We start from the raw sequence: 25,425 nt of genomic DNA on the forward strand, positions 1-25,425 counted from the left end.
CGTAGTTCTTGCATGATCTTCTCCAGAAAGATGTTGAAGAGTAGGCCTTATTGGAATAAGTACACACCCTTGTCTATTGACTACAGTCAGAAAGAATTTGTTTAGGATCAGTGGGCGCTGCTGGAGTGTTCATAAAGGGCCTGGATGACTTGAATAGCCCTCCGTCAATTAATATGTTGAAGTTTCTCTATAGGTCATATGTCATAAGCCTTTGTGCCACATCCGATCAAACGCCATCTTAAATCAATAAAGTAATGAAAGAGGTCCTTTTAGTGTTGCAGATGTTTTTCAATGAGGATTCGACTGTCGAAAATCTGCTCCACAGTGCTCCCGCTATCTTGTATAAATCCTCGGCTTGCTTTTCTAATAGCAGTTCCCCATCAATCGGTTGAGGATGATAAAAAGCATGATTAACTTGGGTGACTTATCGTCCTGTAGTTGTGGCATTTAAAGGGAGAGTAATAGTCATGGGCGGATACAAAAATTCTGTAAAGAGGGGGCGCCTTTACAAAATTAAAGGGGGTGCACGCACCCCTCCCCCATTTTCTCTTTTTATTTCTTGAGGTTCAATAAAAAATGGGGGGGGGGGGCGCTTGGCGCGCTCCCCCTCCCCGATCCGCCATTGATAGTGTTGGTTGAGGTGAGGATTCAGCTTTTAACTTTTTGCGAGATACTTAGAAACCAATCTACATATGAAATGTTAAAGGGTTCGCAATTTAGAGAGGAATTCAAAGTTTATGTGATGATAATTGGTTTTGAAATGGCTGAGATATCCCAAAACAAAGTGAAACAGAGCGATCCTGATAAAAAGTCGATCCCAACTATTATTAGATCGCTTTATTTTGGATATCATAGTCATTCAGTTCAAAACCAAATTTCATAAAATAAACAATGAATTCCTCTTAGAATTTTATGCTCTTTCATATGTCATGACAGTTTATTAATTACATATATATATATATATATATATATATATATATATATATATATATAAACATTGGGAATCTGAAGCCCCATCTCAACCGAAACTGCACTATCCCTTTAAGGTTGCCCTTTTTAGGAAAATGGATCACCAGTGATTGGGCCCACAGGGCTGTTGGTCACTTATTTTCTGTCCAAATCTTCTGACATAGCGCATCGTTTGTGCCTCTGTGCCCTCTTTCCTCCATGCTTCAAAAGCTCAGCTGGCACATAATAAGTGTCCTCTCCTGGGGATTTCCCTGGCTTCAAAGATATTCTGTATTGCGGACTAATAAACCAAAATACTAGGACATTTTAAAAAAAAGCATTCCAGTTCAGAACTAACAAAAAAAAAATGTTTAGGCCCTACATGTAACCAGCTGAACAGAAATAAGGTATTTCATTCATTTTACGGACTTGTAAATCACAATTTTATCTATTCGCAACATATCTCAGTGGAGAATCGTATGTAATGCATGTAGGCCCTACCTATACGTTCTGTGATATCATACAAGCTCAGGTATAATCAACAGTGCTGTATGATGATACAGATACATGTACTGCACCTTATATCCCCATGATGATACAGATACAGTCATGTACTGCACCAAGCTGATGACGTAGAGACAGCGCCCACTTTTGGCCCCCAGCTCAACCCACCAACACCTGTGCGTGTCCGTTCGACTGTGTGTGTATGTGTGTGTTCATGCTCACAAATAACGTAAGGTAAATGTGTACCCTTGTGTGTGTGTGTCTGTCCCAGTCGATCGAAACCCTCTCGATCACAGCCAGCTAACCAGCTTGCTTTCCCCAACCACACCATTGAAACCAGCCAGCCAGCCAGGCACCCGGGAGTCGGACACACGATTCGTGCATTGTACTGTACGTACACATAGCTAGCTCTTCACGCTCCTAGGCTCAGCTAGCTATTGATGTTGATCAACCTCTGCTCTACTCTGGTGACGTAAACAGTTATTGAGTACCACTCAAGCGTTGTTGTTAGACGAATGTCGTTCGTTTCTGCTCAGAATTCTCCCATATACCAGTCGCGATTTCGTCCTGTGCGTTGTGACCATATATATCCATAATTCTTTGAAGATTGTCGACGGCTATTTTAAGTAGAAAATTCAGAAAATTGCGCTAAGTCTACTCTTCTAAACATATCTCATCTGAGTCTTACGTCATTCTTGATAATCTAGCTAGCAAAGTCACAGCAACATGGATGGACCAGTCAAAAGGGCTAGACTGTCTGATGACGTTGATGATGGTAATGATCTGGAGGCAAGGGTGAAGAAGGCGGTGAGTATTTTTTTTTTCTTTTATGCATTTTTGTTTTGGGACATGTAAATACTGATGAATTTTGATGAAAGGGAACAGAGAGTATTCAACATATCCAGTATGATTATGATCTTGATGATGAACAATATTAATCAATCAACGAGTATGAGTGGAATAAGTTGCCATAAATTGTACTCGTAGTTGACAGCTCATTCAGTGAACACTTTTAAGTCTGATTTAGACAGATTTTGGTGTCAAAACAAGAACAAATATAACCCATATTAAGATATTTTCCTGTTTGTGCAATACATTCTCTCTGCACAGACAGTGCTGAATATACTAAGTTATAGTTTCTACCAATAAAGAGTTATTAATTTCATGTTCAACGACGACAGCGACACAGAGGGGCAAATGATATTTTTGTTGAACTGTTTACACCCACTTCCAAGGTAGACACCGCCTAAGTAGACAGAAAAATCTGTCTGTCCGGAGGGGTTTTTTAATCATTTTTTTTTTTTACATTTACGGCTCTCCAGCTATAGACACGACACCAGGTCGATGCACTCTCTGTGGAATATGTCCCCGACGAGATAACAGACTGGTCTTTCTGTCAATGTACACTGTGTAATAAGTATACTGACAAGTCTTAAATTACTTTACTGTAAAGAATAACAATGCAATATGTCTGATGAGTAGAAATCCATGTACTGTAGATGTATGTTGAGTCTTGAGACTGATGAGTCTTTTTCTGAATAGAATCAAGGTCAAACAGAAAATATCTAGGGAGTGTGAGTAGAGATCTACAATATAACAGTTAGTTAGGGGCTTACTTAAAAATGCACTGGCGACCCCAGCATGTTCATTTTACTGGTTACAGAGCCCTGTGATTGGTGTAGGACCTACATGTACGGTGCTAGCATGGAAAATCTTCTCATGTTATACTCATTTGTACCTGGGAGCCTGTAATGATTATCATTGGATTTGCCCTATGTACACACTGGGTGCCTGTGATCCCTCACTGTCATTGTGCAGTTGAGTTTACAGAGGTTAAAGCATGTGTAAAGCACCGTGGGCACAAAAGAGTTCCATCTACGTAACCCCCCTTCCACTCCCCTATAAAATCCTAATCCTAATTCAACCCCATTCCTAACCCTTTCCCTACATTCGCGAGGATAAACTCAGGATGACTTAAATTTTATCCATAAAACCCTAAACTCCAATCCTATTCTCACCCAATTCCATTTAATTGCCATAGGAGTATAGGGCAGGACTCAAGATTACATGTAGGCCTACTTCCAATGGCCTCTATGTTTGTATTATAACAACCTCGATTTTATGATATATCACTGTAAATCCTGCTTTTCCTGTCTTTTGCTGTAGCCTGGGGGAAAAGAAATGCCATGAAATCCTTCTGTAATTTTGATATAATCATGGTCATGGTTGTTCGCAAATATTTGTGCTTTCTATTAAAATTCTAAAGATTCTGCACTGGAATAGATTAGACAGATTGTTTTACACTGGATTTCCTCCATTCATCTGTCCTATCTGGAAATGATGTTTGAGACAGCAACCCCCCCCCCCCCCAAAAAAAAAAAGAACGTGAAGACATGTTGCACTAAAAAAAAAAAAAAAAAATAACAAGAACAAATCAGACACCACTTTACCTTGATCTGATGACCCAATATAAACCTCTTAAAGACAGTGTATGGCCACTATAGACAGGTTCTTTTACATGCTTCTTCTCTTGGAGGGAATTGTTTTAGTGGTCGTATACGGCAGGTGGCCGCTATAGACAGGTGGTCGCTAAGACAAGTTTGACTGTCGTAAAGGCTTATAAAATTCCTAACTTAAAAAAAGAATTACCAAAAGAAAACCCATCCCTCAAAAAAAAAAACACAACAACAACAACAACCCCAGAACAAAACACAGTCTGAAGCATAACCTGATTTTTTAGGGTTCTGCCCTGAAACTACTGAGGAAAGGTGGGGGAGGGGGAGGAAGCATTGCCCCTTGACCCCCACCAGGGGCATGACCTCTACCAACCCCCTTTACCTACATGTAGTAATACTAGCAGCTGCAAACCGCCAATGGGCTCAGGCTAGTGACGAAGAAGGCAAAAACAAACAACAATAACAATAAAACACACACACACACACACACTCAGTTGCCCCTGGTGAAGACCATATAAGACTAATATGAAATCAAACTGGACAATCAGAAAACAGTTCTAGGGAATGCTGCCATGTTCTGTCTTGTTTAAAGTATCTTCCATTTTTTTTTTTCCAAATAAAACATACACCTGTAATATAATGCGTACTTAATGGTGTGCAGCAATGCTATTTTTGCCATCTGATTTTGTCAGTCTTGCTAGTAGACTGCATTAAAAAAAAAAATTAGTTGAACACAAAGTATTTAAAAGTGATGAAATATGCTCCGTGGTGCATTGAGCAGTGTACTCATTTCCAGTTCAAGTTAACTCTGTTCTTACCATCGCAACCTTCCTTTATAGAAAGCAAATGATATTTTTGAATTGTGGTCTTGATAGGTTTAAATCACTTTGAAGGCAAGCTGTAAGATGGGGAGAAAGATTCTAATGTGATGCCAAAGGCCAGCACCCTGGTTCTCTACTTACAAAATATCACAAAAACTACAACAAACAATAAGTACATTTCTTTGCTGTGATATGTAGCAATATTCTTTTCTTAACACTAACAAGACAATGAAAGTTTTGTTTTGAAATGTGCTTTAATAGATGAAGTCTTGCATTTAAACAGCTCACCTCAGTTAATTTTTGCATCATGAAAGTGCAGTACCAGGTATTACTTTATTGGTACTTGACCTTAATGTCATTACATTGTGAATATATGCAGACATAAGATATGATTTTGAAGCAAATCAAAATTGAATTCATTGAGAAATTACAGCAATGCCTCACTTTTATCTGTCTCTTTCTTGTATTAAAACTTTTCATGTGCATGCAGTACACTGGCAAGAACTACATGAAGGAGCGCCCTCCGTTCAAGCAGTGTTCATCTATCATGTTTGGCCTCAAGGAGGAGGTTGGTGTCTTGGCCAGAACTCTCAAGCTCTTCGAGGTGAGTGACTTCAAGATGTGGTAGTGACAATCAATCACATGTCAGCTTCTTACCAGAGGTCTTTCATGCACTGCATGGCACATGAACAAAAGTCGCTGCAGTGTTTGCATCGACATTGGTAAATTTGCAGTGCTTTTTGCTGAGCTGTTGATTGAGCTCTGTCATGACAAATTTGACTGCCTAGGGTAACAGCAGGCCAGACACACTCAAAATGTTATTTTGTGTACATGATTGTAATTGGAAGCAGGTCAATGTGTAATGTATTAATGCAATTGCTGTTGACTCTCTTATTTCAAGAATTCTTGACATAAATTATGTATGGTTGTCATACCAACAGTGGTCAAGATACATTTGATATGGGATAAGAATTGATTTTGTATTATGAGATTCATGCTGCACTGGCAAGAGCAAGGTACAATTTGCTTATGTACTGTAAAACGAGGAATGTTCGCGTGCATTTTAATTTTGCGAATTTTGTGAGAGCCAAAATTTCATGTGAAAGTTTTGTCTACTCTATACCCATTGAATGTTAATAGAGGCAACTTGCAAAATTTCATGCTGGGGAAAAGGCCATCAGCTCCAATTTGTGAAAATTTCATACCGCGAAAATATCGTGTTTTGCAGTATGCCACAAACGGTTTGAGACTATCTACTAAAGCATTGAAGGTACCACGTAGATCAACACTGACCCTCTGGGGGTATTGAGAATACCCCTAGAGTGCCTTTAGAACTTTCAGGTGCAACATAGGTTTCAAATTATGCATCATGGACTTGGTTTATTTTGATACCCACAAACAGGCAAATAGACAGACTCAAATGAAAGAAACAAATTTTGATTACAAACACATCACTGTTTTACATGAGTAAATGTTACTAGATCTGCCAACTGAATTTCAAAATTCCTATTCACTGACTGAGGATAGAGGATATTTTATGTCTTGAATAAATCCATGAAAAAAAAACAAAAAAAAAAAACTCATAACTGATAGTGTTTTGAAGGGAATTCCAACAACCACTAAGGATTATTCACAGACAGATTATCCAGGTTTCATAGTAGCATTTTGTCTTTTCCTCATAGAATAGTCTACTACATGTAAGTAGAAAATTTTGATTAATATCATGGTAATCTGCAAAATGATTTTCATCATGATTGCATTTTATCGCAGATCACAACTTGTACCAGTACAGACTGTTCATTATGCTTCCTTTTCCTACATGTATTTCCCCTTCTTCGAGCTCCTTCTCTTTCTTGTAATAGACCTCTCTTTTTGCAAAAAAGTTAGCAGGGACTAAATTACTACAGCAGTTTTTATCAATGAATTAAACACATGTGCAGTATGTTCAGCGTTTGATCTTGCACAATTCCTGCCTATATCTCCTTATGACCTCTGACCCACCTACAATAGAGCACCTGTCTGTAAGAACCTGGGAAGAGGTACAGACCTGGTTGAGGTAGTCTTTCAATTTAGACCCCTATTTGTCGTCTACTATCAAACAACTCCTGCAGCTGCTGTTGCTACTACTACTTTTACTGAGTGCATACAGCTTGGTATCTTGTTCTTGGTGTTCTTCAGGACAGCTTTGAACGAATATGATTTGCCTATTTTAGAAATAATTGTTTCAGAGGAAAAAGAAAAGAAGCCCCCAGAACACAGAGCATCAGAAGAGGGAAGGGAAAAAAAGCTTATCAAATTCTATGGTCATATATGTACAATATACTTTCTCAGAATAGATACAAATTACATGTATGTGTTTTGGTACCAGTGGTTGTGTCTAGTTCATTTTAAAGCAATTTGTATTCCACAATGAAAATTTTATATGAAAATACATACACACAAGTACACAGGCACACACTACCACACACCACCGCACGCACAAAGACCTTTATGCAAGTATCCTCTTCACTCTATATATATCATGTGGTATGAGATATTAAGTTTTAAAACACACAAAATTTGTCTCTATAGTGCACTTCACCTTTGGACAGCCCTTGATATAGGCTCTTCACTTTTTCATCCTTATTAGCTCTGACAATGATGCGAAGATGACCTTTAATTAGAATTCCTGCATGAAAGTTTGCTGATTTCACATTAACTATAAAAAATTATTGTAATTACTTTGTGGACACATAGAGAAGGCACATACAGGGGGTGGGGCAAGGGAGGGGGGGGGGGGGTATTCTCTTATTCCTGCCTACTTTTTTCATCTTTAAAGGCAACCACAAGAGATTTGTGTCTTCCCTATTTACTAATTTAGCTTTTCTTGTCTTTCATTATGTATTTATGCATACAGGCATAAGGAATAGTAACTACTACTACATGTATAGTCTTTCTTCAAGTAGTTTCTGTGCATATGCACCCTATTGCTTTTGAAAAATGATGAATTTTAATTTTTCACATCAACAATTTTGTGGATAACATTAGATATCAAGTAGTTGTACATTTATTTAGCATTGTTCATTGCCTGATGCCACTGCAGTTTCGATGGATTTCTGTTCGATTTCAAAAACAAGTTCTGTAAATTTGTATAACAGGAGAAAGGTGTGAACCTCACCCACATTGAGTCCAGGCCATCCAAACGCATGCCAGGCAGCTACGAGTTCCTGGTGACAAGCGAGACACCTCCATCTGAGCTGGAATCAATTTTGTCGGCGCTGCAGGACGAGGTCAGCTACCTCCAAGTCCTGTCCCGCACCAAGGATTCCGACGCACGTACGTATCTCCTCAGGAATTATCTATACCAGTTGATATTAGACATTAGACATTTAAGATATTTAATGTACAGGCTTGTACATTTGCGCTTCCAGCTACTAACAAAATAGACATGCAAAGTGTGTCTATATGGTTTAATATTCTGTTTTGCCTTAATGTCCCAAAGAGCTGGTGTATCCTTGGATGCAAGGAAATTTGTAGTCTCTTTTAAAGATAGAAAACATAAAGATGAGGTTCTGTAAGTTTAAAGGACCCACTCACCTGCAATCAACGACTGCAAGAACTCATTCTCGGGGCCTTGTCCCAAGGAAAACTTCACTGAGCCTGAATGATAGACTACCCTCTGGTTGGGTCAATCATGTGAGTTCAGAGTGAATTTCCACTGAAGTTTTGTGAATCATTGCTTTGTGCAATGTAAAGCACCGTCAAGCACAGAAACCATAAGAAAGTTCACCACACCCTCTCTATTGTGTATTATTGTTGGTATCATGTGATGCATGTCACATGATCCATGGTTTGTGGATAACGTACAAAAGTTTGTGGTCATACAACGCAAATATGTGCAGTTACAGAGAGGGAGGGAAAAACTTAGGTACTCAAGGAGAGATTGCGCCAAGTATCATATTTTTTTTTTTTTTTTTTTTTTTTTTTTTTTTTAATGAGAAGGTGCTTCAACTGAGCCTCAAACACTGTCTGATTAATATTAACCAAGATGTATTAATTGTCATCTAGAACAAACATTGACCCATCTGAGGATGTACACAAGCTTTTCATCATCTCAACACACTGATTATTATTATCGTGTTGGTTATTAATGCACCAATTGATAATTATTGGCTTGTTCGTGGCATGAATTTTCCATCAGTTGATATGTCAATGATAACCTGTCCCTGACAAAGTGAGATTTGAAGAGTCTGCTTTTATATTTATGCATATTAAATTTAGCTGAAGTACAGACTGTCTCAGTTTTTGTTTTGACTTTGGCTTATTTCTCTGGCATAGATTGCTTTACAGGTACCTGTTTGAACAAAGTTCATTAAAATTGGGAAAGATTATTAAAGAGGAGAGTGAAATACATATATACAGGTGACAATTCAGAGAAAATGCTAGCAAAGTGCATCATGTATTATATTAATGAGGAAAACCATTAAAGTAATAAAAATCAAAGCAAGGATAATATTGCTGTCTTGATGTGTGTTCTTGCAAGTGATTATAGAGTCGTGTTGTGCAATCAAGAGCTTTGAACTACTTTTACCCCTGAAGTGGTGATGACATGGAAAAACTAATTTCAGGTGCCATGGTCCCATTTGCCTATTTCTTGGCAAAGATATTTAAACAAAATTATGAAAGAGTCTGGTATGAGGAGACTAGTCAATTTTTCCTTTTTGTTAAAAGTCTGTACCACTTTTAAGTATGCAAATAGGTTACTAGTACCATATTCATATACATGCACATGTGTACATGTGCCCTGTTTTATGAAGAGTTAAAATTGATTATACTGTATAGTTGATTTCAACTGTAAGTCTATAGCAGCTTGTGTGGCAAGGGAATTTAAAATTAATGTGATCTTTTGATAAAATGGGGCCAAGAGCTGCTAAGTTTGCAGAAATCTATTATCATTATGACAGGGTATTTTTGAAGCCCAGACTTGTAGAATCAATATCACGGCAGGCACTGTTGGTTCATTTTGATTGCTTGCACCACATTTCCATTGTGGTATTGTGTACAATGGGGAGTGGGGGGGGGGGGGGAGAGATCTTCTTGCTTTAGAAGGTATCCAGCTGTAGTCTTGCACTGGGCTTACCAGATACTGTGTAAGTCAGCTGGTGCTATTAAAAGTGGGAAGATTTAGCCTTGGCTAGACTGCTTTTCACTATTCAACACAGCATACAGTGATCAGATGGGGCCCTGGAAGGTGGTTTGTTAATAATGGGTTTGACATGCATGCTGCGCTGTGAACCAATTGAATACCAACCATCCATGAAAAACAAAATCAATGACTTTCAAACAGGACTACACAAACCTGTATGCATGGCATAGCATGCAGGCTTCGGGGATGAAAGTTAGACCCTGTGACTGTTGTGTAGTGTACTATCAATCAAGATGAACATTTAACGTTTCACATAAATTGGACAAACACTGAGAAAGCTTTGGCAATTTACTCAAAACTGTGTTTTTTATTTCTATTCAGATGTTCACTGTACGCATAATAAGTGTATGTTTATCACACAGATTGCAAGTCACAGATATTAGGCTTCCATAACTTGTTGAGCGTTATATTGTAACATAATGTGTCACAGTCTTGGATGGGCAATCATATGAAATATAAACATTTTAATGTTTTTTAAGCCACAGAGGAAAAAAAAAATTACATAAGATACAGGGGAGGGTATCTGTTTTCAAGGTATGAAAAAGATCACTTAAACTTTTTATGATACAAGGATACCTTGCTTTCATGATTTTTTTTTTTTTTTTTAGCATTTATCAGAATGTATCACAGTCTTGGATGGGCAATCATATGAAATATAAATATTTCACCTCTTTTTGACTTTAAACACTAAGGAGAGTTTATCTTTCGAAAATCTGGAAATGATGAGTGATACTCATGAAAATTTTTTGTAATACAGTATTCATCGCATAATCGGGCATCTGATAATCGGGAACCTCGCTTAAATGACATACGCTTCCCAGAAACATTTCCAATGCACGTTATTTTCACTGGATAATCGGGCGGGGACCTCTGATAAACGGGACAATTTTTCTTCAAGTGATCTTTGATTTTGTTGATATTTTACACAAAAAATCTACCAAAATACCACAACAATATTTCAAAGATTCCCTATCAGTTGTCGTTTACATCAAACTTACAAAGCAAGCTTCGGACTGGTGTGTTTTGACCTCCGTCCATCCAGTACACGTACATTTCAGCTCGCTGCCCGCCTTCGCTTTTCTGTACATGTGTATATATGGCGAGCCAGATCACTACAACACATGTACAGTGCAGTGATTGTGGCAAGTGAACAATCAAGCCGTGATGATTGAATGATTGAAGGACTTTTCATTGACGTTCCCACATCAGTTCTGGGTAATCATTTCCCATGCTAACTTGTGGATATGTATTTATACAGAACGCCCTACGTGTCCAAGAATTCTACGAATGTTTAAGAAAGTGCTAGCTGTTAATCCACATATTTTGTGTTCGAAGAGAGGTGACAAAAGAAGAATCCGGTTGCGATTACACTACATCATTGCGAGAATGCAGGGACAGCTAGAGGGTCGCGCCGAGGGGTAGCGTGGTGGTTGTGTATTCATGTACATGTACAGTACGTCAGTATGCATGTGTGTTTGTGTGTGTGTGCACTACATAATGTACATGTCGTATGCCGTTAGTGTATGGTGAGTGCTCATCGCGAAATCGGGCACCCCGCTTAAAGGGGCCGTGTTTGCTACTCCCAACCTGTCCCGATTATGCGATGAATACTGTACATGGATATCTAAATTCTGTAGTGTTTGAGTATTCATCAGAATGTATCACAGGCTTGGACAGGCAATATGAAATGTAAACATGTCACTATTTTATGTTATATTATAACAACAAAAATACAAATGGCCTCTTTCTTACATTTTTGTGTAAACACAGGAGAGAGCGTATGTTTTTGAGGTGTGGAAAAGATCACTGAAAGTCAAGAATTTTTTAATGTAATAAGTAGTATGTTGGTACTCATGGTTTATCTTTAAATCAGTTATAGCAACCCTTTGACGTATACACGTCTGTGAAGACACGCACCCTTTTTGAAGATCACAAATTGCTGTGTTATTGACAGTGTTGACAGTGTTACCATTGAAACTAGCTGTGAGTAAAGCAGATGGAGATTTATAGTTGATGCCAAAGTACATGTACCAGCACATTGAACTACAACTGCTTATGTAGTTGTGAAGTGCATATTTATACTGGTACAAGTATTTGCATGGAACATATGACTGCTCAAGTCAGAGTCAGTACTTACAATGTACTATAATGTATGTGAAGTGACTGCGATGACCATCATTTTTCCAAAAAGAAATTCTCTGTGAATGATGAAAGGTAATACTGTAAAACATGATATATTCGCGGCATCAAATTTTCCCGAATTGGAACTGACAGCCTTTTTCGCAGCATGAAATATATAGTGTAGACAAGAACTTTTGTGTGCATTTTAATTTCGCGAATCTTGGCTCTCACGAAATTTGCGAAATTAAAATGCACGCAAACATTCCTCGTTCTACAGTATTCTGATATAGTTCTTAGTTACATACAAGTAAAACCAGCCGCCACTCAGGGAAAATGAAATGGTAGTAGCAACAGGTTTGATGCGTCAACTAGAATCAGGTCTTGAATATTCATAATTGCATGTGCTGATGGTGTTAATAAAATTTATTTCTTGTTTTTTTATTTCCCCATGTCTGTATCTTTTGTACTCTAGGTAATTCAGGCACAGGTATGCTTTTCAGATAGCACTGTTTAAATAGCACCATTCTCATAGTCAATTCTCTTTGTTCTGCATGTAGCATATCATCCCAAGGAATTTTGTTGTATGTTGGGAGTAGTTTGGAAACAAATAACCTATAAACTTTCACAATTTCACACATCTCTGCAGTGCAGTAAACATGCACACCACCTTAAATCTGACTCACATTGGGATGGAATGTTGTCCTCTCACAAACTGTATTAACATACAACTGTATATGATCATACATATCGGAACATTTCTGTGTAATTGCCCATTGTATAAGTGTACGTACACATCAGGGTCCCTTTTCAGAAAAGGTGTTACGATAGCAACTCATGCTGGAATGGCAACTTCCCATAGCAACATCCAATCAGGAAGCTGGATTCTTGTCGTTACCATGACAATTGCCATTCCAGCAAGAGTTGCTGTCGTATTAACTTTTTATGAAATTGGGCCCTGTACTAACAGGTGCTGTTCGTTATTCCGAAGGTTCAATATTCCGAAGGTTCGTTATTCCGAAGGTTTGTTAATCCGAAACAAACAAATTCCCTATACCTCGAGGTTCGTTGATCCGAAAATGAAAAAGGGTTTGTTAATCCGCACATTTGTGGCGCTATTCCGAAGGTTCGTTATTCCGAAGATTTGTTAATCCGAAAATGAAATTCGGAAAAACTAACTTTCGGAATAACAAATCTTCGGACTGAGGATCCTTCGGAATAACGAACCTTCGGAACAACGAGCTGTAACCGTACTAACTTACGCATTGTCACTGTGTTTGTGTTATGCCATTGAAGCATCGATCTTGTCTTGTTGGTGCATACTCAGGGGTGCCACACTCAAGCACTTGTGTAATTGATACCCAGCAGAAGTTAGGGTAAACCAGCTTTTTTTTTTAAAATTTTAAATAGGCAGCTTTAGGCATTCAGGTTGTCATAATGAGGCAATAAAGTACTGCCATATGGAATAGTCGGTGAAGCATACATCCAAACTGTCTTTGAAAACATATACAGTGTAGCAAACATTCATTCACTGACGACAAAATCATTTTAATAAATGAAGAGTTTTAGGTGTCACTGTTCAAGAATTCAAAAGCAAGGGATGTAAATGAGTGGGAAACAACCAGTATATTCTGGTGATGTGTATGAACACAATATGCAGCTTACAGATTGTCTGCAAATGAACTACAATATGAAGGTAGTATGATTGCTAGTATTGTGGGTTGTTTATTTTTAGGGCTGTCTCCATTGTTTCATGTGGCAGTGCAAATAGTATACGGAGATAAGATGTGCTTCACATTTTTAAGTGCCTCAGATTACACAAGTGCTCAAAAGGTATTGTAGCACCCTGTTGTACTGTATGGTGATTGGTTTCTTATCATTCCTTTAGTCATTTGTAGCCTAAGTAATTCTCTTCTTATCATGTAGAATTTTTCTCTGGCATTTAAACATCTGTCTTTTTCCATATGACTATAAACCATATTCACTGACTTTACTCTTGTTATTGTAAAACTTGCTATAAATCATTTCAGCCTGTTTTGTCTATTATTTTGAAGGAAAGCTTCTTCAGTCTTTTCTTTCACTTTTATCTAAGACAGTAAAATGGATGCCATTGATCATTGAAATTTTAAAAGATTAACTGATAGATAATAACAGGAGTTTAAAGTTTATTTGATGAAAATCAGTTTTGAAGTGGCTGAGATAGCCAAAAACAAAGTTAAACAAAGTGATCCTAATAAAAGGTGGGTCCCACCCTTTTATTATGATTGCTCTGTTGTAGATATCTCGGCCATTTCATGACCAATTTTAATCAAATGAATGTTGAATTCCTCTCAGAATTACAAGCTCTTTCATATTTCTGAAGAGATTTCTCATTATCTCATTAAAAAAAGTTAGAAACCTGAAGCCAGGTCTCAACCAAAAACTTTACCATCCCTTTAATGCTGTATTTATAGGCACAATATTTCAGGGATTTGCTGTTATATTTCTGTTTCTTTTATTGATATTATTTTCAGATCTTTTTTCGTCACATCTTTTTCATTAATTTGTTTTCTCTCTAACCCTCCTACGGGGAATCATCCTTTCTAAACGTAAATTTTGTATTTATAAAATACTGACAATAAGGAAGCTCATTCCTCCTGGGCACAGTGTGACTAGTGCATAAGACTACTAAAAGGGACTGTATAGTTCTGGTTGAGGTGAGGATTTAGCTTGTAACATTTTGCGAGATATTCAGAAAATGCTCTATGAGATGTCAAAGAGCATGCAATTCTAAGGGGAATCAAAAGTTTATTTGATGAAAATCGGTTTTGAAATGACTGAGATATCCAAAAACAAGGTGAAACAAAGAGATCCTAATAAAAGGCGTGGCCTGTCGCCTTTTATTATTATCACTTTTTTTTGGATATCTCAGCCATTTAAAAACCAATTTCCATGAAATAAACATTGAATCCTTCTTAAAATGACATGCTCTTTCATATTTCATAAGAGGTTTCTCATTATCTCACTTAGGAATGTTATAAACCTGAATCCTCACCTCAACCAGCATTGTACAGTCCCTTTAATATCTGTAACCATATCACTTGTGACCTACCACTCTAATTCCAGACTGGTAATTCAATACATTATTCCAGTCTAATAGGAATAAGTAACCTACAGAGCTGCTTGTTTTGCATTCTCTCACAAACCCACCCTCCCCACTCTTGAAAAGGCTAAAAGACATGGAACCCCCCCCCCCAAAAAAAAAAAACAACAACAACAACAACAACAACAACAACAAAACAAAACAAAACAAAAACAGCAACTACCCCAAAACAAAACAAACATAAACAAAGTGAAATACAAAAATAGAGTAGACCCATATTAAACAATAGCCAAATTGTTGTACAACAATCAGTTTCTCATGAATACAAGCATGGAATTCTTTTCATTTTTCTTTTTTGATGACTTGACTATCCTTTCATTATGCATTATCCAGACTGCAACCATGTTTTAGGGAAGACAATAGATAGCATCCCTCCTTTAACAGCTGACTGTTATGTAATCAATTATCTGTCTATCTATCAAATATCTAACTTCTCTGGGTGAAGGCAATAATGTGTGCTAAATGTCACCACATGAGTAGATGGATGCAACTTTGTAATTGTTATACTGTGTTCTACGACCAATCACTAGGTAGTCGGTCACTCCTGCACATGGCAGACTGTGATCTGCTTTTGTGCTGCATGAATGTGAACGGGAAGTATATATAGACAGAACACCTAAAAGACAGCACTTTTTACTTCATGACTTCAATTTCAGATTCACATACAGTTTTTCTTCAGAGTACTTTTGCCCACTGTATCAAATGATGAAGTGAAATGTGTTATGTTCTGACTTTTCAACAATCTTATCAGAGCAAGTTAGAGTAGGAAATAACTCACAGTGCAGTACAGGAGTGTTTGTTTGTATGTTTTGGTTTTTTATTGGGTCGTTCAAGTTCAATTATAGACAAGTACTGCATTTTTGTGAGATGTGTAGGCCGTAGTGAAAACTTGGCTAGAGAATTTCAGTAACATGTATTCTACTGTCGGCTGTAGCTCTGAAAGGATTTGTACACATATTGAGTGCTACCCTAACCTGCCCCCAAAAGTAAGCTGTAGTTTTTCCTGCTTAATGCATGTCTTTCTTTGCTGTCTCTGGAATTTGTAATGCTGAATAATTTGCATGATGAAGAAGCTTTATCAATTAGTACTTGATTGCATGCTTAAAGGGGAATTCCAGAGCCTTTTAAAGTTAGTCTGATGAGAAAGAGTAAACTTTTATGAAAATCAAATTCTAATTTGATAAAGATTGGTGAAATTAGTAGATTGTGAAGTTTTGCTAATTTTCACAAAACAGTTCTGGAACAGTCAATGTGCAAGGGAGTGAATTCATGATGTCATCGCCTCATAACTTGCCATATATTGTACAGTGTTATTTGTACCCAAAATTTCCATTTTTGTTAAATTGTGGTTGTTGTTTTTTCCACATGCAACTATGCCCCAGTCTGAAATCCTAATATGTCTTACTGGTCATTCTTTTGAATTCAGCCAGGAATAACATTACTTTTTACACCGTATGGCAGAAAAAACTAATAAGCATGATCAACAGAAAATTGTATAAAGGTAATGACATCATCAGCTCACTCATTTCCATATGCATATCAACTGTTAGAAAACTGCTTTTCCAAAAATTAATGAAATTTCACAGTTTCATAACTTCCTTGAGTTTTTATCTGATTTTTAATTAAATTTTCCCAGTTGTGGTCGTAAAGATATCTTCCCTAATCCATTCCAGACTAACTTTTAGCTGGACCAGAATTCCTCTTTAATTACCATGTAAAGTGCATGGCCTGCAATTAAAGTAAGATATAGTTTGATTAGTTTTTTTTTAGATAGCACCAGCACAATTTTAGATTAGAAAATTTTAATTTTGACAAGTTGTTTTGTAAAATACTTACTTAACTAATAACTAAGAAATTGTTTGTCTTTTGTTTGTCCATGTATGCCGTGTTTCATCTTCACCAAAATGGCCACGCAATCCAATCACCGTGTCATCGTTGACCATGGTCCTCTGTGTCTCATCCACAATTTTTTTACTATGTCAAACCTGTTATCTGGTCTATTTGTGTCAACTTGTTTGTTGTATTGTTTGTTCTGTTTGGTTATTGTGTGTGATGTCTGTCTAAACCCTTTGTGTGTATTTCTGTTTCCGGTCCGATCCCTAATACCCCACTGTTCCTTTTTATTCCAATACATGTGCCTCCTGCTTCCGTGCCTGCTTCTAACCCCCTCACCCCTCGGCAATACCTCTAATCCTTACCCCACCCATCACCCTTCCCCTTCCCCTTTCTACCCATGCTCTTTCTAATCCTCTATCTTTACCGTCCATCCTCCCATTCTCTCCCTTTCTCACATCCCTTTTCATTAATCTGTATTCTGTTCATGTCTTCGTGCTCTTCATATCTCTGCCATATTCCTCTATTTCCCTTTTCATCTTATTTCTTTTCCTTTCAATCCCTCCCCTTTTGAAACCTCTTCCCAACATACACTTTTTACTCATGTTCCATTTCATCATTCAATATCCTTCCACCTCATACCTTTCTTACTGTCTCTTCCTTCTCCACTTTCTCTGCAATTTCTCTCACTCTGTCATTTATGTTCTCCCTACAACTATATTCTTGCCTTTGTTCCTTCTCCCTCCCCTTCCCCAACCTCTCATCCCCTCCCCACCCTTCGCCCCTCCCCATCCCCACCCCACCCCGCCCTGCATGGCGTCACACGCATCTAACTCCATCACACCAATGGTTGATGCCCTGCAGCGGAATGTAAGTTGCAACCTGAAATGTTATTGTGTACTTGTACATTGTATCTCTGAGTCAATTTCCTTGGGGAGAAACAATCAAGGCACCCTTCGAACAGCTGCCTGTTTGAATTTCTTATAACAGGTCAAAATGAGTTTTTTGCACTCAAATTGAAAGGAAAGGATGACTCTTCATTGAATTTCCTTTGCTGTGATCATGTCAGCATGACTATTTGAGGAAGAGAAAGGTTGACTTGAATATAGGATTGTTTATTTCCACATACAGCATGAAAGCTACTGTTGAAATATTGAAATGACTTCTGATTAATTTGCACGTGCTCAACTATACCTGTTGTTTTGCATGATAATGTATGTCTTGGGCAAGTAGGTTTATTTAGTGTTTCCCTGCAAGCATATCAAAGCATGTTGTGCTTTGTAGAATAAAGTTAGTGAGCAAAGTAGATGACTGAAAAAACTGCAACCTGCTTTAGATTGCACACCAATGCTTCCTCCCTATAGTCAAAAATGACAAGAATTGTTTGTTTTTCTCTTATTGGTTTGTAAAATATGCAAACTGTATTGGTATATAGCAATACTGGCAAGTGATTTGCTACTCAACTCTCTGAGCCTTTGATAAAGCCTGGCTGTGATGAGTGATAGACTGTAGACTTGACTTTTTCTGATAACTAAAATGCAAGAAATTGCTCCCATTTTTTCCCTTTTTTTTTTGGAAGTTATTCTCATGAGCTGAAATGGCTAACTTCTTTTTTTCTTCTTACTCTCCCCTCCCAGTCCCCTGGTTCCCCCGCAAGATCAAAGATCTCGACGAGTATGCCAACCATATCCTGAACGCCGGAGGAGAATTGGAGTCCGATCATCCAGTAGGCATCCATCTTTTTTTTTTTTCTCTCTTTTTTTTTTTTGCCTCACAATTTGCCTTGCTGTTTGGGGGATATGAAACTCGGCATGATACCAGTAGTTGGCTGGGAATTATGAAATTTGATATGACATCGCAATAAAAAAGTTCAGAAAATGTGCACCAAGGTGTCCCATAAAGTTTCAAATCTTTACCAGATTAAGTATGTTTTGCCCTCTTTGTGATCACAGTACCTTGAATTCTACAAGAAAACTCTCACTCATAGTTGAGTTCAGCCAGCATTTTAGACATTCTGGTTTGTAGTTTGGAAATCTAGTTACTGCTCATCAAAGGCTTTAAGTACCTGATATGCTGGTGCTGAAAATAGAGTATTGTGGATAGATTCTATCTCTGCAAGACTTACTCATGGGAGAGAGATCGAATCAGCTTATAAATGCTAAAGTTTCTCACTCCTTCCCTGGGTTGCAACAAGAAGCTCTTTCTTCCACAGTGGCACCTTATAACAAATCTGGAAAAATCACCCCGCCTTTAAAGAGACCTCAGCTCAGTTGGCAGTTGACCATTCTAACATCTGCACATACAGAGCTTTCTGTAATCAGTGATTAAGCTTATGGATGTTTGCTCTTGTTTAGAGGGATGAATCCACCAAATTCTGCCATTCTACAGTGGTCATATATGATTCCTAGTATTCAAGCCAATTAAAAATATTGTGAGTCACAGCTACATTGTATGTAGAGAACTGCTTTTATTTTGTGGTGAAATTTTCTGCTTGCTGGAATTTCATGCATGTCTCACCTTGTTTTTCTGTTACCCACACATGCAAAAAAAAAAAATGAAATAGTAAAACATTATTCGGCATAACGTGATAGACCTGCAGTTAGGTGCAAAAAGGGATCCTAAATGGGGATGTTACCTGCATGAAATTACTATTGTCAATGACAATAAGATAAAATAAAGCAACATGAGTGGCACAACTGCACAAAACAGGACGCAAAAGTTGATTTGTTGTCCATCTGTTTTCAGGAGTGGTAACTTACACGTGTTGAAATGAGTGCATACATTGTAGATAGACAAATTTTCATTTCATTTTGTCTGATGTTAATGAGAATAGTCAAAAGAGATATAAAAATATTCCCAATATACTTCCTGTAATCCTAAGTACAATACTTTGGACTTATCCACAAGGGGGAAGAAAAATGGATAGATCTTATTGATATTGGATACTTGAAAGGTTTGTCGAGAGTAATGGGGCATAATATGTTATTTTCACAGGTTTTCATATAGTTAAAAGAATAAATCTCTCATTCCAGGCATGAGATTCACTAGAATTTAATATTTGATTATTAAGCCAGGTGATAAATAATGAAACAGTCGCCTGAGAGCATTGCTCAAACACTTTGGCATTGAATGTATACAGGCAAAGTTGAGTGCTGGGTGAAGGGACCTCATTTTGAATGTATGCCAACTTGATATTGCAAGGTGCATATACAATGTATGAACACTTTGTGTGTGTTATGGATAATATTTGGGGTAATTACTCAAATAGTTACAGCCTATTGTCAAGCCTTTACAAACCTAACTGTTATCTCTCTGCAGGGATTCACTGACCCAGTGTACCGTGAGCGGCGAAAGTACTTTGCTGACCTTGCTCTCGCCTACCGCCAGTAAGTATACACAGCCAAGTGTTGCAAAATGTTTGGTGCACTACCAGGTCAAGGTTTGTGAGTGCTGTGAAATGCAAGCGACCAATGTAGCTTCTTTAAGTCATGCAGATTGTTGCATAATGTTGCATACACACAAACACAATACACACAGACAGACACACCCAAACACACATCAAAACAAACAAACATGAACATGATAGACAACAACATATCCACAATCTGTGGTACATCTCCAGCTTATGATTTGCCATATTCTGCCTGGTAATTGAAATTTGAGCCTGCTTTGTACATGGTGTGGTTGAGATCAGTGATGAGCAGCAGCAAGCCAAATGCGTGTTGTCCTGTTGCACATGAAGGAAAATAGAATTAAACTGTCAGAGAGATCAGTGATATTGCAACAACAACAGCAACAAAAAGACGGAAAAACCACGGCGCTCAATGTTTGTTTGTTTTTGGCAAATAATGCATCTAGTTCCTGAAAGTTCTCATAAAATGGCTTAATAGTGAAACCAAAATGGTGTGAAGGATGCAGTAAAAGAGTTTGCCACATACTAGTCTCAGCTAATTGATTTCCAGCCAACCTGCGGTGTGTAATTTGGCCTGTTTTAAACTTGCTGACTTCAAGGTTTGGAGTTGTTAATCTATTTAGTTTTAAAACTTTTTTTTTGTCTTTCCTGCAATATTAATAGTGTATTGTGGCCTTGCCTCATTTTTGTGGAGGAAAAGTGACTTGCCAAAATGTGCATTCAAGGAAACATCAAAGATGGGAGTCCTTGAGTTTATCATGTTTTCTTCGGTAGAGGGATATCCCCCAAAATAAGCTCTGTGGAATTAAACAAGCTTGCATTTATACATGCCAATTAACCTTGCCTCGTGATTTCACACTCGGAAATGAATCATGGCAATATTTTTGTAAATTGTCCCAGGTTAAAGATAATATAAAGTTTTGGTATTACCTTAAAAGTTTCCCTGAATTTCCTTGTCTTAGTTTGTGTTTCAGGTTAAAGTACCTTTCATATAACTAACACTGTGAGACTTACTCGCCCCAAAGTGCTCTCATGTCTTAGTAATCATGCAATAATGGTTTCGTACCAGAGCCGCCGCCGTGCGGCGGCGAGGTAGTACACGTATTGTACGAAACCATATTGCATGATAACTGCGACCAGCAGCGTGCAGCCCCATACGCATACTGAGTAGCTAACTGCGACCAGCAGCCCCATACGCATAGCTAAATGGGGCTTCGCATTGTAGCTTACAGGATCATGACAGATTTAGTATCGCGGGTAAATATCAACTTAAAATCCAAAAAATTCTTCAATTTGAAGACTTACCAATTAAGTTGAAGTCTTGAAAACAGGCTTCGGACAACGTTTGGTTCTGCCAATAGTCCCTTTCTGTTCGAATTGATGACTGAATGTGACTCGGTCGAGAGGACCTTGGGAGAGCTACACTGAATTGACGGCCAGCGCATGCGCACACAAACATCTTATCCGTTCGTGGATTTGAAATTTGTTCGCATGTGATGTGTGCGTATGCGCTGGCCGTAGTAATCAGTGTATGTAGCTCTCCCAAGGTCCTCTCGACAGAGTCACATTCAGTCATCAATTCGAACAGAAGGGGACTATTGGCAGAACCAAACGTTGTCCAAAGCCTGTTTTCAAGACTTCAACTTAATTGGTAAGTCTTCAAATTGAAGAAATTTTTGGATTTTAAGTTGATATTTACCCGCGATACTAAATCTGTCATGATCCTGAATGCAACAATGCGAAGCCCCATTATGCTATGCGTATGGGGCTGCTGGTCGCTATGCGTATGGGGCTGCTTGTCGCAGTTAATTGCATGATTACTAAGAAATGAGAGCACTTTGGGGCGAGTAAGTCTCACAGTATTAGTTATTTGAAAGGTACTTTAACCTGAAACAAGGAAATTCAGGGAAACTTTTGAGGTACCAAAACTTTTTATTATCTTTAAAGGTACCTTTTAATGTCGTTAAACATTAGATTTTTCATTTCAATGTTATCTATCAACAAATTATTGTGACACTGAGTATTGTAGCATGTTTGCAAAGTGAGCACAAAGTTTAGTCATTAATGTTCAGATTTCTGTGATGATGCCTCTGCGATAATTCCCTAACAAGGGCCATATTTCCTGGAGATTCAGACTGTGATCCTCATACCATATGTCCTTTATAGCGGTCAGCCCATCCCAAGAGTGACTTACTCTGAGGAGGAGGTCAAGACCTGGGGGGTCATCTTCAACAAGCTGACCACTCTCTTCAAGACACATGCCTGCCAGGAGTTCAACTACGTCTTCCCGCTCCTCCGCGAGAACTGCGGCTACCAGCCGGACAACATCCCGCAGCTGGAGGACGTTTCCAACTTCCTGAAAGGTAGGAGTTTTGATTCAGTGATGATGAATAATGCTCTAAATTTTACTTTCTTGATAGATTGTTCAGGAGTGTGCCCAACTGTAGTGACAAGAAGCGTGTTTTAATTTCTGCATTTGATTAGATGGTAATTATCAAATTACACACAATTTAAAAGAAAATGATCGATGGGGTATTTACGTCGATCCCATTACAGATTAAGGCCTTGTGATCATACAAACAGATGGATAAACATAAGTATGAAATGTGTGTATCAGATTGAGTGCATATTGAGTACACTTTTTATACCCCCGCCACATGTAGTGTGAAGGGGGTATAGGAATCACCGTGATGTTGGTCGGGCGGGTGGGTGGGCGGTCGGTCGGTCGGTCTGTTGCAAAATCTTGCGTCGCGAACTCCCTACAGTTTTGAAGCGATTTAAATGAAACTTAGGGTAAATGATGATATTGAGGTGTAGATGTGCAAGACATGTTTTTTGTGTTTGTCGGACAATGCGTTGCCATAGTAACCATAATTTTACCAAAAGCTTGTGGATTGAATAACTTCCATAGTATTTAAGCAATCAATTTCAAAATTGGTATCTATGATGATCTATAGGTGTAGTTATGCAAGACACTCGTTGTGTTTGTACTTGACAAAGTGTTGCCATGGTAACCGCATGTTTTCTTCGAAATCTTGTGGCGTGAACAACTTACATAGTTTTAAAGCCATTGAAATCAAATTTGGTAGGCATTATAGCCTTGAGGTATAGATGTTGAACACATAATTTTTGTGTTTGTCGGACAAAGCGTTGCCATGGTAACCATAATTTTACCAAAACCTTGGTAACCACTCATTTTTTGTATCAAATTGAACTATTTAATCTATGAAGGTGAAATTTGGTGTGTATGATGCTCTTTAAGTGTAGTTTTGCGAAATGTCCTTTGTATTTGTATCGGACAATGCGTTGCCATGGTAACTGCATGTTTGTTTTTTTTTAAATCCTGTGGAGTGAACTTCTTCCACAGTTTTCAAGCAATTGAAACCAGATTTGGTAGGCATTATGGCCCTGAGGTATAGATGTGGAACACATAATTTTTGTGTTTGTCACACAAGCCATTGCCATGGTAACTGTTAGTTCAATATCAGGCAAAATAAGGACTATTCAGACCGTAGTTACAGTTCACTGTTTACTCATGTTCTCAGGCTTTCGTATCAACGTTGTGCATACGTCTGTATGCATTACATGTGACATCGATAGTAATATCGATAGTTGTGTGATCGGGATCGCATATTCCCATAACAGTAACCACAATTTTACCAAAACCTTGCAGATCGAATAACTTTTCCATCATTCAAGCAATTAAAGTCAAATTTAGTATGTATCATGATCTAGAAGTGTAGTTTTGCAAGACACCAATGTGTTAGTTTAAGGAAAATGTGTTGCCATGGTAACCACTCATTTTTATATCAAAATAAACCATTCAAGCTATGAAGGTCAAATTTGGTGTGTATGATGGTCTTTAAGTATAGTTATGCAAAATGTCCCTTGTGTTTGTATCAGACAATGCATCGCCATGGTAACCACACTTCTTACCCAAACCTTGTGGAACTCAGTGTCAACTCTGTAATTGTACAGTAAACTAAAATTATTCTGTTTCCAATTCGACAAGTGCACAAACTTGGTATCAACGTCATTGCCCTCATGACATCACATACTATAAAGCGACACTAAGGGCGGGGGTATTAATCACCTTCATGATAATTCTAGTTTTAACCTGTGGTCATATGAATGTTTTAGTTGTTTTTATTGACATGATGTTGGTTAGATGTTTTGGCTTTGAGAAGTATAGTTTTCTTAATTCTAGTTGATAGCGATAGAAGAGTAATCATGACCGTTTGATCAACTTGTATACCATCTGCACAAAATTCCAATTCACACACATGACTACATCGTATTCACCAGTTTGTTTTATGGCTGAAACCCGACACATGAACTGATTTCATTTTTTTTTTTTGTGCGTATATGTGTGAAGGGAGGCAGAAACAATACAACTTTTACTATTAAAGTGAATTTTTAACAAATTTCATGAATAAATGTGGATGAAAAACGATGAACTGATGCCTGATTGAGAAACTGGAGGTGAAAGTTCATTTGACTTCAAGGTATGCATCTTACAACCTGCTTCTTCTTCCGTGTGACATGTCACATGCTACTTCTCTCTCTTTTCCCTTTGTCTTGCATACCAACCCATTAGACTGCACTGGTTTTACTCTGCGCCCTGTCGCCGGACTCGTTTCATCCCGTGACTTCCTTGCCGGACTCGCCTTCCGCGTGTTCCACAGCACCCAGTACATCAGACACCCAAGCAAGCCCATGTACACTCCTGAGCCGTAAGTACTATTCTATTAACACACTTTCTCACCCTTGTACATGTATACTCATTAGACATACTTTTAGTTTTTGTTGAGGAGTCATATACTCCCAAGTTCTGCTTTAGTGATGGACCATAGTGATACCAGTTTGGAGATTATGATTTAGCCTGCATGTGATGTTGAGCATTTTGCTAGGAGGGTATATTAACCTGTTGAAGACAAGTCCCGAGAATACTCAGGCAGGTGTGTATGGGAAATGCTTGTTATAGCAAAATCAGTCCATCCTCAACG

General features: G+C 38.0%; 1 protein-coding gene across 1 annotated transcript in view; it reads left to right on the forward strand.

The window, feature by feature from the left end:
- The first annotated feature begins 1,935 nt into the window (after window positions 1-1,935).
- The window catches only part of LOC140228543 (protein henna-like), a 36,199-nt gene continuing 12,709 nt past the window's right edge, over window positions 1,936-25,425 (forward strand). Inside the window, exons 1-8 of the mRNA XM_072308776.1 lie at window positions 1,936-2,259; window positions 5,220-5,333; window positions 7,867-8,044; window positions 9,106-9,111; window positions 18,645-18,733; window positions 20,326-20,393; window positions 22,586-22,782; window positions 25,017-25,152. Of these exons, the coding sequence (XP_072164877.1) occupies window positions 2,179-2,259; window positions 5,220-5,333; window positions 7,867-8,044; window positions 9,106-9,111; window positions 18,645-18,733; window positions 20,326-20,393; window positions 22,586-22,782; window positions 25,017-25,152 (869 nt within the window). The 5' untranslated portion in view covers window positions 1,936-2,178. The remainder of the gene's footprint in view (window positions 2,260-5,219; window positions 5,334-7,866; window positions 8,045-9,105; window positions 9,112-18,644; window positions 18,734-20,325; window positions 20,394-22,585; window positions 22,783-25,016; window positions 25,153-25,425) is intronic.

The sequence above is a fragment of the Diadema setosum genome, chromosome 5 (assembly GCF_964275005.1).
Source record: "Diadema setosum chromosome 5, eeDiaSeto1, whole genome shotgun sequence".
Classification (NCBI taxonomy): Eukaryota; Metazoa; Echinodermata; class Echinoidea; order Diadematoida; family Diadematidae; genus Diadema; species Diadema setosum.